Genomic DNA, 13,851 nt, shown 5'->3' on the forward strand with positions numbered 1-13,851 from the left:
TTACACAATTTTCAATTTTTTATTACATAACCGTTAGTGCTTTAAAATTTATATTATTTACTTAATTTATGGGAAGTGATCGAATACACCATGTTTTTCCCTCCATATTGTGTAGAAATATATGGATATAACATTAACTTCATGTTTCCATTTAATTAATTACGTATGTTTATGCATTACTAATTTTAATAATTTTAACTAAAGTTTGTAAGGTTTATTACAGAGAATATTAGATATCTTATCACACAATTAACATTTACTGAAGAAATATTTATTATTGTTTTAACTAAAGTAAGTTATAGTAACATTTCTTTGGAAGATTTTAGAAAACATGGGATACTTATTCAGAATATCACCAGTGGTTATCCTTGTATCTCAGAACGGCTGACATGAGTATTAACACTTTTACTAATAAAGCAGAGAACAACGTTTCGACCTTCTTGGGTCATCTTCTGGTTAACAAACAGAAAGGTCGCAAATGACCGTTGCCGGGCATATTTCTTAAGGACAAGAATATAGACGGGTACGGGATTGTATGGGCGTTGCAGTTGGATACCAGGTTATTAATTAGTATAGTATAAAGTTTGCTGTACACGTAGGGCTTCTTTGAATTTGCGTTTGTTTATGTTTGTTTACCTATTTAGTATTTGGGACTTTCCTATGGTTATGCTGTGTTTATTTGATTTGCAGGGTTCAAAACTTGTGAAGGTGTTTTTTTGGGTTATTTGAATGTAGTTTATATTTTTTCTGCTTGTTTCTCCAATATAGAAGTCGCGGTGTTGTTTCATTGTGTGTTATAAACAATGTTAGTGTTGTGTTTGCCAGTGTAGTTTTTACATTGTATGGACTTTAGATTTTTGTTACTTGGTCTTTTTAGTAAATTTGGTGTTCACTGGAATGTTGTGTTTTGTTATAAGTTTTTTCTCGCTGGCGTCGGGAACACTTGGAATGTAGCAGTGTAAGGTTTTGCAGTTTGTTATATCTTGGGATTTATTATCGTTTGTTTGTTGTTGATGTGGGCGTGTTTGTATATTTTTTTCCACGATTTTTTCAGAAAATTTGTTGATGTTGATAAAGTGTTGTTTTATTTTGTTGATTTAACCGTCAGTTTTATTGTGTGAACATAGTTTCGTGACTGTGTTTATTTGGTTTCTTAACATGTTGAGTTTTTGTTTTGTTTCATGTGCTGAGTCTCAGTGAATGTATAATTCAGTATGGGTGATTTTTCTGTGGATTTCTGTTTTGAATTGTGTATCGGTTCTTGTGATCTTGAGGTTACGAAATACTCTTTGGTTAGTTTTTTTCCTGTTCTCAAGTGAACTTAATGTTGGGGTGTATAGATTTAACCTATTGAAAACCTAAGTGTGTGTTCTGTAGATGTGAATACGGCAATTGTATCATCAACACACCTGTACCAGTATAGTAGTGGGTGTAAGGCTGAATTGATCGCTTGAGATTCAATCTGTGTCATAAAAATGCTGGCTAGAACAGGTGACACGGGATTCCCCATACTCAGGTCATTTATTTACAGGTTATTTGCTTATTGAACATAAAGCTAGATATAGTGGTAGTGAATTCTGTAAAGTTGCTTGTTGGTTGCTGGGGGTGGGTATCAATGGGCTAGGGTGTTAGATATAAAGTTCTAAAGCTGTCTTGCAGGCTTCAGTTGTTGGGACTTCTGTGAAAATGGAGATTACATCAAACCTGGCCGTTAAGGATTTATGATTTAGTTGATTAAGAATATATTTAAAGTTGAAAGAGTCTTTGGAAAAGCAGCCAGCTGAGGTTACATATTTAGAAAATGCCCACGTTTTATATTTACTGAGGTCGACATCGTGGGTTGTAGCGGATAATCAGGTTTGTGAGGTATAGGGTGCCGTATAGTTGTGCTTTGCGTGAGTCGGTCTCTCGTAGGTAAGAATAAAGGTTTTCTGAGATTGTGTTGTTTTTCTTTTGTAGTAGCATTTTGTTTTAGTGGAAAGATGATGTAGTGACTTCGACTTCCACTGTCCAGTAACAATCGTATCGGTCGATGCATCAACGACTTTCAAGAAACCTCACACAAAAGAAGAGTTCTATCTGGCGCTGAGGACCATCTTGGAAACGGTTGCTTATTGTGACAAGCATTTAGTCTTTGGAAACTTCAATGCTTCATTTAACTTAGATCATCAAACTTGATGTTAGGGCACTTCAGGAAAGAGAAGTAACAATAAATGGGGAATTACATTTGAGCTTCTTCACAGAGCTGGATTTGGCAATTACAAACACCTTTTTCAAATGTTCAATAAATAGTATTACGGTTGGTATCATCTATGTTTCCAGTAATCAACTCTCCTTGACTACATTGTGATGCAAAGGTTGGAATTTACTGTCATGTCTACAGGAGCCATGCTTGATTTGTCCTGTGACACACACGTATCCACACAATCTGCACTCTAAACATTGTTACTGTTCATCGCAAAAACAAAATTCGTAGTTGTTCTTGGGAACCTGAACACATCGAAATTACTGGATTCTTCTTACAGAGAAATACTCACGATCAAGATCTCTGAAGGATTTGAAAGTAATGGATCCCAAGCAGCTCATTGGATCCCAATATTAAGGAAGCAATTCAAAACCATTATATATGTACAGCTACTGCAGGAATTTGTTTCCATAATAAGAATTATGCCGATTGTTTCAACAAAAATGGTGATAATATCCATAAACTAGTAGTCCAGAAAAGAACAGCTAGACAAATGAAATGGTAAACACATTCATCAAGTTACTAGGCAACAGAAAGCATTTAATAATATATGTCCATTAATATCTGTGAAAACTTCGAGATCAATGATGCCTAAAACGACCAGATCTTACGCTGCTAAATTAAGGACAGCTAGATCTTACACTGCTAAATTAAGGACAGCTAGATCTTACACTGCTGAATTAAGGATAGCTAGATCTTACACTGCTAAATTAAGGACAGCTAGATCTTACACTGCTAAATTAAGGACAGCTAGATCTTACACTGCTAAATTAAGGACAGCTAGATCTTACACTGCTAAATTAAGGACAGCTAGATCTTACACTGCTAAATTAAGGACAGCTAGATCTTACACTGCTGAATTAAGGACAGCTAGATCTTACACTGCTGAATTAAGGACAGCTAGATCTTACACTGCTAAATTAAGGACAGCTAGATCTTACACTGCTGAATTAAGGACAGCTAGATCTTACACTGCTGAATTAAGGACAGCTAGATCTTACACTGCTGAATTAAGGACAGCTAGATCTTACACTGCTAAATTAAGGACAGCTAGATCTTACACTGCTGAATTAAGGACAGCTAGATCTTACACTGCTAAATTAAGGACGGCTAGATCTTACACTGCTGAATTAAGGACAGCTAGATCTTACACTGCTGAATTAAGGACAGCTAGATCTTACACTGCTAAATTAAGGACAGCTAGATCTTACACTGCTGAATTAAGGACAGCTAGATCTTACACTGCTAAATTAAGGACAGCTAGATCTGACACTGCTAAATTAAGGACGGCTAGATCTTACACTGCTGAATTAAGGACAGCTAGATCTTACACTGCTAAATTAAGGACAGCTAGCACAGGAAGTCCTCGTATAAATTTAACTACTCAGATTCCGAACATAATTTTTTTTTTTCTGTCGCGTCAGTATTTTGTTCACAAATCGAGAAGAAAGATAAACTTTTAGATGAAATTATTATATCGTTTACCACAATGAACACTTTTATTATTATGTTTGTTATTAGAAGTGCAAACAAAGTGAAGAAAATAGAAGAACATTGATGTTAAACCTATATTGACCATGACATATAGTTTTGGGACTAAAAGACAGAGAGTTGAAAAATAAAATCAGGGTGAATCATGATGGCTGTTTACTGCTGGTCATTGAAACAAGATGTTCCTGATGCAGTAAACAGCTGATGTTCCATCTTCCCTGGTATCTTGATGAAATATTTTCTCTTGTTTTTCAACATTTTAAGCAAGAAAAGTTTGTATCTGTACGTGATGGTGTAAAATGCATTTAACATATAGGGATTACTGTCGAACATGAAACATTTTAAAAATGAAACAGTTTCAGGTGTTAGGTAGTTTATTGTGTACCTTTATTACATTTAACAACTATCTAATTCCTTGATAACCCTGATTTTTAAAGTTAACCATCATAACCTATTTTTTGTTTTTGGTTCTTTACTACAAAACTCTTAAGATGATAAAATTTTCATTTCAGATTTTTAAAAAAGGTGACACACACAACAGTCACTGTTTTCCTTTAGTATTAAATTAATGTATTTTTATAAAAGGTTTGTTTTATCAAATTATCAAATATTAATTGCACGAACATATTATAAAATAATTAGAGCAATAATCGTCTTGTTTAACTTTTCTATTTAAGTAAGATATGCTCTTGTACAACTACTGTGATAATAGGTATGTAAACAACGGTTTATAAACATAATTTATAAAAAGTATTGATAGTAAAGCGTATTTCAACAGTACTTTGGTCTGTATTCTTCAAGAATAATTAGTACTAAAAATTCAATCAAGGAGAAGACAGACCAATGTTCAAAATTAACAAGTGAAATGTTCCATCATTAATGTTACTCTTAGTTTCGACTATAAATTATTGTCTACTTATTTTCCACTAAATCATATTATAATGAAACTCTTGGTTATATGTATGATACTGGAAAAATATATTACGCGATCTGGAGCCTCCAACTTATCAAAAATTTATCCTGTATGCATGTAGATTTGCAATAAAGGTCACGACCTTCCAGTTTCTCCCTAGTTTCCAATAAAGGAGAAATTTTTTTCCCCATTCGAATATTATTAAATGTTCGTAAGATGGAGGTGCGCTTATTTAGATGAGTCTAAACCGTGAAACAGTTATAAGAATGTAACTTAAATTTTTCTTATATATATGTAAATATAATAGTACAATCTGTTGTATATCTATGTAACTACTTTCGAAGTTTCGATGGATCTTCACCCAAATTGGTATGGAGGTTCATTGTGTGAAGGCGGGGACATATAGTTTAGCCTTTTACGTTTTGTATGTGTGTTTTTACGGGCGTTTTGCTTTTTTTTTTCCACTACCTCTGTAAATATGTAAATTAATTTTCAACAAATTTAGTATGGATCTTTAGTGGGTCCAAGAAACGATACTCACAAATTTTGTGTGTTTTGCTGTTTTTATGGGTGATATTTCATGTGTTTCTTTTACCTTATAATTACATATAATGAAGCAAGTTTGTTTTCTGGGATAACCTTTCATTAGTCATTAATTTATAAAAATCCAGCTAGTTATTCTAGTACAACTAACTATATCAGGTTGAAGGAAATAGAACTTTAAATTTCCGAGGACGATCTAAATTAAACTGCAGCGTAAAATATAAAATTGTTTCTGTGTAGAAAACCAATGACATGTATACTTAAAGATATCAATGATTTTAATACTTTAACCATTTTGTATGTCTGTCATTATAGAACGAACTATAAAAATTAAATTATCAAAACAAAAGTGTTAGAAATAAATAAAGGTGCACGGCAGGCAGTACCAAGATGATTAGTACATGCACTTCAAGACGGTCCCTGAAAGTGTTGTGTTCAAAAGTAACAATTGTTTTCATTCCTTTGGTTTTGAAGCTCATACGACATTCTGTTGTCTTCTACAAGTTGTATATTTGTTTCTGTTATTCATGGTGTGGCCACGCTGCACTGCACAGAAAATATACTACTGTGTAACAGTGCGTGTAATTAATATATATAGAAGTATTAGCTTTGCCTCAGAAACACTCTTTTCTTCAACTTTTGGAGACTAGCCTAACAAAGTTTACAGAGATAAGCTGGAAAATTATATAAATTAACGAACGTTTTTAGCCAATACATTGATTAAACATATCTTACTTCAAATCTTTCTTACTTCCAGTCATAGAAGAAGAACAAACATAACTGTAATTAGAGTAAAATGAAAACAGTAAATATACCTGCATTTAGAGTCGTATAGAAACAGTAAATATATATGTATTTACAGGTGGATAAAAACAGTAAATATGCATGTATAAACAATTAAATAAAAACACTAAATGCATATGTACTTAAAGTTGTATAGAAATAGTAAATATGCGTGTATTTACAGTTTAATAAAAACAGTAAATACAGCTTTTGTAATACTTATATTTGAAAAACAAATGTTTCTGTTCTTACAGTCACGTTTATAATTCTATGAAAAAGATATATACCTAAATTAGAGAATTATTCATCTTAATTATTAATAATTAAAAACACTTGTACTTTCAGTTGTATAGAAACATTAAGTATACATATATTTACAGTCGTAACTATACACGCAGTCACTAACCCTAACAATTAATAACAGCTTTAACACACCTATCATAATTGTTTTACACTCTGAATATAAATGTAAATAACGATCTATACAAGTTTAACAGGTTCTAACGTTATTTCAGAGTCAGTGTCTCCTGACTTAGAACGCTGGATTCCCGTATTTTTATACCCTTACACTACTTTGTGTTTTTTATTACAAACTACTTAAATGTAGTACCTCTTATACAATATAAGAAACAAAAATACTGTGTTTACAGTCTCATATTTGATTTATTTTCCACAGTCATAAATCAAAAATGAGCAATCAACTTATTCACGTGGTTATCTACGTTATTAAAACACATCCAAGAATCTCTCTAATTCACGCTTTAAAAATACATTAAATTTCAGTTGCTACGTCTTTACAGAAAGTGGTAAAAAGTTTTTGTTATTTAAGTAATGATTTTCTCTGTTTTTGTTTTTTTCGTAAGATGTTCTTGGTGTTTTAGATTTTTGTTGCTGGTTTCAATGTACTTATTACATTAACTAACGTGTGTTTTACCGTATGATTCGATATCGTAAATAAACGCATATATATATATATATTGACGTGAACTGAGTGTCACTGTTCATGGTTTCAGATATTTTTTATACTGTTTCAGAATATTGAAATCTTCAGTTACTTTGGTGGCTACCTGGGCATGTGGGTAGGATACTCAATATTAAACATTGCAGCTTTCCTCTTTACTGTTCCATCAATCTTGACCAAAATATATTTCAAAACGCGTGTAACAGTGGAAGACATTAGAAATCCGGAATTTCAAGTTCAGAAGTCTGAACAAGATGTGAAGTCAGATTAAGCCTAAGCCTTCAAATGATATCCGTATTAGTTTTAAATTTGATATTATCATAACTTGAGAATGTTTTCAACATACAAATGGTAGATCTTTGAATTGGATACTATCATAGCTTGAGAATATTTACAATATAATACAATACCCCACTTTGATTTACTGTTATTGTAATAACAGAATATTTTATGTACTTTTGAGAAATTTTCACAAAATATTATGTTCTGATTCAATAAAATGAAATGATACGTTTGATGTTCGGTGAAGTACATATCAGTAATGTGATATATGGCTGCCTGTTGACAACATAAACAGGTATTGAACACGCATATACAACACATTTAAAGCTTGTTAATTTTCATAACTGACTGAGTGGTTGTATTAAACTGAACAGAAATAACAGTTTTCACTTCTATGTTAACGTAGATTTAAAATTCAATAATATACGTCTAATTTTAAAAAAATAATAAATTAGAGGTTATATCAAGTGTATTTTATAAGTACACTTAAAGCCCGACACGAGATTTTTTTACTAATTACCTGAATAGCTCAATGAATCTTAATTAATCTTGTTAAGTACTTTAAACCCTAAGTTATTACTTGTTTATTATATATATCAAATGTTCAACATATACTTCTTCTTCTTAATAAATACACTTAAATCTGTTTTATAATTTAGAAGATATATATAATGACAGCATATGTTATTACTTGTTTAATAAATGTATAACATGATGCTACAGCTGTTCGTTACTTATTTAATAGATTTACAGCATGACACCATATGTTATTACTTGTTTAATAAATGTATAACATGATGCTACAGCTGTTCGTTACTTATTTAATAGATTTACAGCATGACACCATATGTTATTACATGTTTAATAAATGTGTAGCATGCTCTTTTAGTTGTTTGTTACTATTTTTTGATAAGATGTAAACCATGGTGACATACGTTGTTACTTATTTAATATGCATGTAACATGATACCAGAGCTGTTTGTTACTTATTAAATAGATTTAAATTATGACATATATGTTATCACTTTTTTTAATCGATGTGTAAAATGATACGTGAACTGTTTATTAGATATTTAATAGACATGAACAATGAGTACATATGTTATTACTTGTTTAAGAAATGTCTAACACGATAACACAACTGTTTATTGCTTATTAAATAGATTTGAACCGTGACATATATGTTATTACCTGTTTAGTTGAAGTGTTTATCCCTGAAGAAGAAAAGTCCACTTTTTTCGAAAGAGCTTGGGTTATTGGGTTTTCACCATTTTTTTCAAGACTTCTTGAACCAACTAATATTTTTAACATGATTAATGTATCTGATTTTTTTGTTTCAATAATAAATGTATCAAATTTAAAATGTGATTAGTAGTAATTTTCTTTATAAGATATTTTAAATGAAATTCAACCTTTCAAACCTTCTCTTTGAAGAAAAATTAAAACGTAAGAACGCTTCACCGTTGTCATTCATTAATTGTTAGATATATATAACACCTGTTAATATAAAATAGAAAGTAAAACATATTTTACTGTAATTCTTCAAAACTTCATTCGTTAGGCTTTTAAATTATATCACAAAGATACAGCTCTTGAATAATAACGTTTTATGTTTTACTGTGGTGCAATGTGTTAACACAATATCAAATCCAATTTTTAGCGTAATAAACCCTCATTGTCTTAACGTCTACACTAAAAAATATGGTTATTTTAGGCTAAACGCTTTATGGAAATTACATTAGTTTGAGCAGTTTTAACATATTTATATTAAATGAGATAGAGCTGTTTTCAAGAGAAGTTACCAATGTCAGCCTGGCTGTGATAACTTTGGTTAAATTTATTTGAAGCGATTGATAAAAAAAAGTAGAATTTGTTGGAAATTAATATTAGTCTGCGTTTGATATTTAACCACGTTGAAGTTAATATTATTATTAGTTAACTAAGGTTAAGAATTCATATTCTTTTTAGTTTAAGAATAATTTATGTTTGGAGATTTTTGTTTTAATAGTTTTTAATGCAGTTTCTGTGACAAATTTCAATATTTCGTTCAATATTATAACGACAGACAGGTTAAAGGGTTAAAGATTAAAATCATTGATGTCTTTAAATATAAAATTGTTTGTGTGCAGAAAATCAATGACATTTATATTTAAAGACATCAGTGATTTTAATCTTTACCCCTTTTACCTGTCTGTCATTATAATATTGAACTAACTATATAAATTAAATTACCAAACAAAAAGAGTTAAAATAAATAAACGTATACATATCAAATTGTGATAGGCTGTGATGAAGTCAAATATAAATAGGCTGACTAACCTAGAAGAATCCCCATGTTTTGATATAGAGAAATAAATAAGCCATCTAGCTCAATCGATTCCCCATGTTGTGATAAAGAGAAAGATAAATAGACCGTCTAACCCACTAGGTTCCTTTACTGTGATACATATATAGAGAGAAACAGGTTCGTTATCTATATGCAAAAACGGCTCGTTTGGGTTCAGAAAATATTTTACATAGAAGGTTTTACATAGAGGTTCGTTTTCTTAGAAGATTCCCCATGTTAATAAATTACTTAAATTTGCTGATGATATCAAGGTGTTTGGTGTTGCTGGTTGTGAAGAAGATGGTGCTGATTTACAAAATGGTTTAGATTATTTAGTGAGTTGGACAAATAAATGGTAGATGGGTTTCAATTAAAATAAATGTAAGATAATGAATGGGGTTATCATGATTTGAATTATAATTTGTATGGGAATAACTTTAACAGTGTTATGAAGGAAAGATATCTTGATGCTCTCTAACGCTATATGATCAGAGGGCTGTTACTAATGACAGGGAAAGTAGGATTTAGGTTCTATCTACAGAAAAATTGCATACAAGTTTAAAAAGGTTATAATGTGATTGTATAGTTTACTGGTTACACTACATTTGGATTATTGTGTTCAATCTTGGGTTCTTTATTTCAGGAAAGATATTCTTTTGTTTGAAATGGTTCAAAGGAGGATATGTAGACTGGTACCAGGGACGGAGGATCTGTTATACAAGACGATACTGAAATCTTTCAAACTCTTTTACTCATGAAGAAAACAACAATAGTTAAAGGGATGTTATTGGGGTGACTAAGATGGTAAAGGGAATTTAAAATGTTTATTTATCATTTATTTCCCTATTCACAGGAAAAATGGTTGGGGATTCGTATAAATTTTGGCAGGATAGGAATCGTCTTCAGCTCAGACAGTTTTATTTTTCTAACAATATGGTTAGTTTAAGGAATGAGTAACGTTCAAATGTTATAGTAAAATTAAATAAGTACAAAAAATCTTGATATGTATATGAATGAAAAGGGTTGAATTTAAATTTCTATGTATTAATTAACGGTTTTAATTTAACTTAGAACATGGAATAGCCGAGGTGGATCAATATGTCCATATTGTTTTAACACGTTATGTTACCTTAACTAAGTGTCATAACGGAAAATGTTAACTATATAATGAACGTTATAGTAGTTTTTATATTTTAATAGTGGTGTTCTAATACGATGTTAGAAGATTTGGAACATTAAGAAATGCTATAAGATGACACTAGTTCTTTTCAGTAACTAGTTAAGAATCACTGTTATGAGGAAGAGAAAAAAACGACTGAGATTAAGTTAAAGGACCAAAAACAAACAATGTGTTCATTATGTAAATATGAATATATTAAAATATATTGTTGTAGATTTACCGGTCAACACGCTTTTCAAGCAATTCTTACTCAACAATTAATCGTTAAAAGTAAAAATGGTCGATTTTGTGAAGCAAGTGTCTATAAAACAGTTTAAAATCATACGGTAAACAATCAGAAATTCTTATTACATATATATATATACATTTACACTTACATGTCTACACCTGTAAACACATTTATAAATATATCCTGATATATAAGACACATACAAAAAAGGCACACATACTATAAACGTTTAAAATAAACATATAGAAATCAAAATGTGGTGAAAATATTTGAAGTATCAGTAAGCACAAGTTATTGAAACAAGCGTGTTTCAAAATTAGCACAAATAATAACATAATTTACTGTATTATTTATTAAGAGTTAAATCAAAGTATAACAACATTATAAAAACATAAAACTTTCGTTTTACTAAATGGAATGGACAGTTCATTAATACGTTTCCTTTTGTGGTTCACAAACCCAACCATGATAGTACGGTAAGTGTCTTGTTGAGATCCTTTACTATCACACAATTATCACTTAACCCTTAAGTTGTGTGTAGATTGTTTTTTCTTTCCTTGATAAGTTATAAAACGTTACTTTTTGACAATAGCTCTCAATTCCTCACTCTATAATTTGAAAGTTACTTAAATATTTATGGTACTTTAAGTTTTTCTGGTAAAACTTATATTTTAAGTAAATTATTTTGTAATTAAATTGTTCATACCAAGACATACCATTACCAAATGGTGGGCTTCCTAACTTATACGTCGCATCAAACATGCTCACGCTTTCAGCCGTGGATGTGTTATACATTGACGGTCAAGTCTACTATTCGTTGGAAAGTGTGTAGTCCAAGAGTTGGTGGTAGATTGTGTAGACTAGCTGCCTTCCCTCTAGTCTTACACTGCTAATTTAGGTACCGCTAGCGCAGATAGCCCTCTTATAGCTTTACGTGAAATTCAACGAAACAAAACAACCAGAGAAACAATCGTAAATTATAAAACCTCATAAAGAAGTTTGAGGATTAAGTAATAAATGCACAAGAAAAATGATATCGTTTTAAAATAACATTTAGTGTATATAATTAGTCACTCAATTTCTCTTACCTTCAATGACGGGAAATGAAATACTTTCATAAGCTATAATTATATAATGGTGATCATTTTCTTCATAATTTAGCTCTTAAATCACGACTCAATTAGGCCTAAATTTCAAAAAAGGCATGATATTGTTTTTGCATTTTCCTACATACGTGAAAAAACATTAATAACTGTTCTGTATTGTCAGAGATAAGATAAATCTATCTCTTACCAACTAAAAAAATTTGATAAGATGAGTTTTGTTATAATGGACTTTTAGGTATTCTTGAAAGAAATGTTTCTTGTATAAACAGGAAATCAGATAACAAAACACTATCTGAAAAAGGTTAACTGAATATGGAAAATGAAATATTTTAGATTAATTTATATTATCAGTAATAACCATAAAGTTAGGATAGGAATAAACATGAAAGAAAAACGATATAATATCATGATGATGGGATAGATTGGCTATTAAATAATTATCTTCATTTAATGTTTACTCATGCAAATTAAAGTAAGAATCATCAGTTCGTAGATGGAGACAAGATTGAATAAAATAAACACAATAGAACTGATCTTGTTAGAATAAAGTTAGAAATATGAACCTCTTGAGCCAAAGAACATTGAAACAAGGATTTTTAAATAGAACATTGAAACAAGGATTTTTAAATAGCTAAGGACTTGATATTCAAGTTGTCTTTATAATTAGTTAAATAGATGGATGTGCCTAAAGATGAAATGCTGACTAATGTTTTTTTTGTTTGCTTTTTACAAATATGTTGAAGAAATGTAACATTAATTATTGATCTATTAGGTTTACATAAATGGTGGGAAAAGTCTTTGGAAAAGATGTTGGACAATGTCATTTAACAGTGCTTACAAGTTTATTGAATAGTTAGCACTGTTTAACTAGGAGAGAACCTTGCATTACTAATTGTTTGTATATTCTTTTATAATGTTACTGTCTATATACATGAGGTTAAAGTTACTTCTATAGCGGTGGAGGGTAAGTTGGTTAATTTTATTTTAAAAGTAGCAACGTTATAGAAAACACAGGATTATAATGAATAGATTAATATGATTAAAGTGACAACTAAAGTACTTCTATTAGAAGTAATTACAAACAGGGTTGTTCTTAGATTCTGATGAAACGTTATTTGATCTTCTACTAGAAGTAAGTATAGGGAGTTTAGATCCTACAAAATGTTATGTAAACTTCTATTAGAAGTATATAAGTATGGGGTGTTTATATCCTGAAATATCGTCATGTGATTTTCTACAAGAAATAAATAAGTATTGGGTGTTTTGGTTCCAATATAACATTATGTGATTTTCTACTACAAATAAATAAGTATAGGGTTATCAGATCCCGATATAACGTTACGTGATCTTCTAGTAGAAGTCAATAAGTATGGATGATAAAACATTCTACAAATTTAACATTGGCAGTCACCACATGAAGCTAAATAGGATATTTTAATTTACAATACGGATATCCAACGAAAGGAGTCTAAACAATTTTTCCTTATAGAAGACCAGTCTGCAGAAGGTACAACTCTTCTTCATAGAAGACCAGTCTGCAGAAGGTACAACTCTTCTTCATAGAAGACCTGTCTGCAGAAGGTACAACTCTTCTTCATAGCTGATGGTGGACATAGGAGAGAATAATGTTGTGTAAAAAATAAATAAATATCTTTTATTAAAATACCTTAAAATAAACTAATATCCAAACCGTTATAACTTAGAAAATACAAAACATGTGTGTGTAGGTTGACATCCTTGAGAAAGTACTTGAAAAGAATGTAAAGACATATTTTGACCACCTGACTAAAAG

The 13,851-nt window shown here is 30.5% G+C and overlaps 1 protein-coding gene across 1 annotated transcript in view; it reads left to right on the forward strand.

Annotated features, from left to right (window-relative positions):
- The window catches only part of LOC143224342 (degenerin unc-8-like), a 32,022-nt gene extending 24,297 nt beyond the window's left edge, over positions 1 to 7,725 (forward strand). Inside the window, exon 13 of the mRNA XM_076452733.1 lies at positions 7,010 to 7,725. Within this exon, the coding sequence (XP_076308848.1) occupies positions 7,010 to 7,207 (198 nt within the window). The 3' untranslated portion in view covers positions 7,208 to 7,725. The remainder of the gene's footprint in view (positions 1 to 7,009) is intronic.
- The last annotated feature ends 6,126 nt before the right edge of the window (positions 7,726 to 13,851 follow it).

Source organism: Tachypleus tridentatus, chromosome 8 (assembly GCF_004210375.1).
Source record: "Tachypleus tridentatus isolate NWPU-2018 chromosome 8, ASM421037v1, whole genome shotgun sequence".
Taxonomy (NCBI): domain Eukaryota; kingdom Metazoa; phylum Arthropoda; class Merostomata; order Xiphosura; family Limulidae; genus Tachypleus; species Tachypleus tridentatus.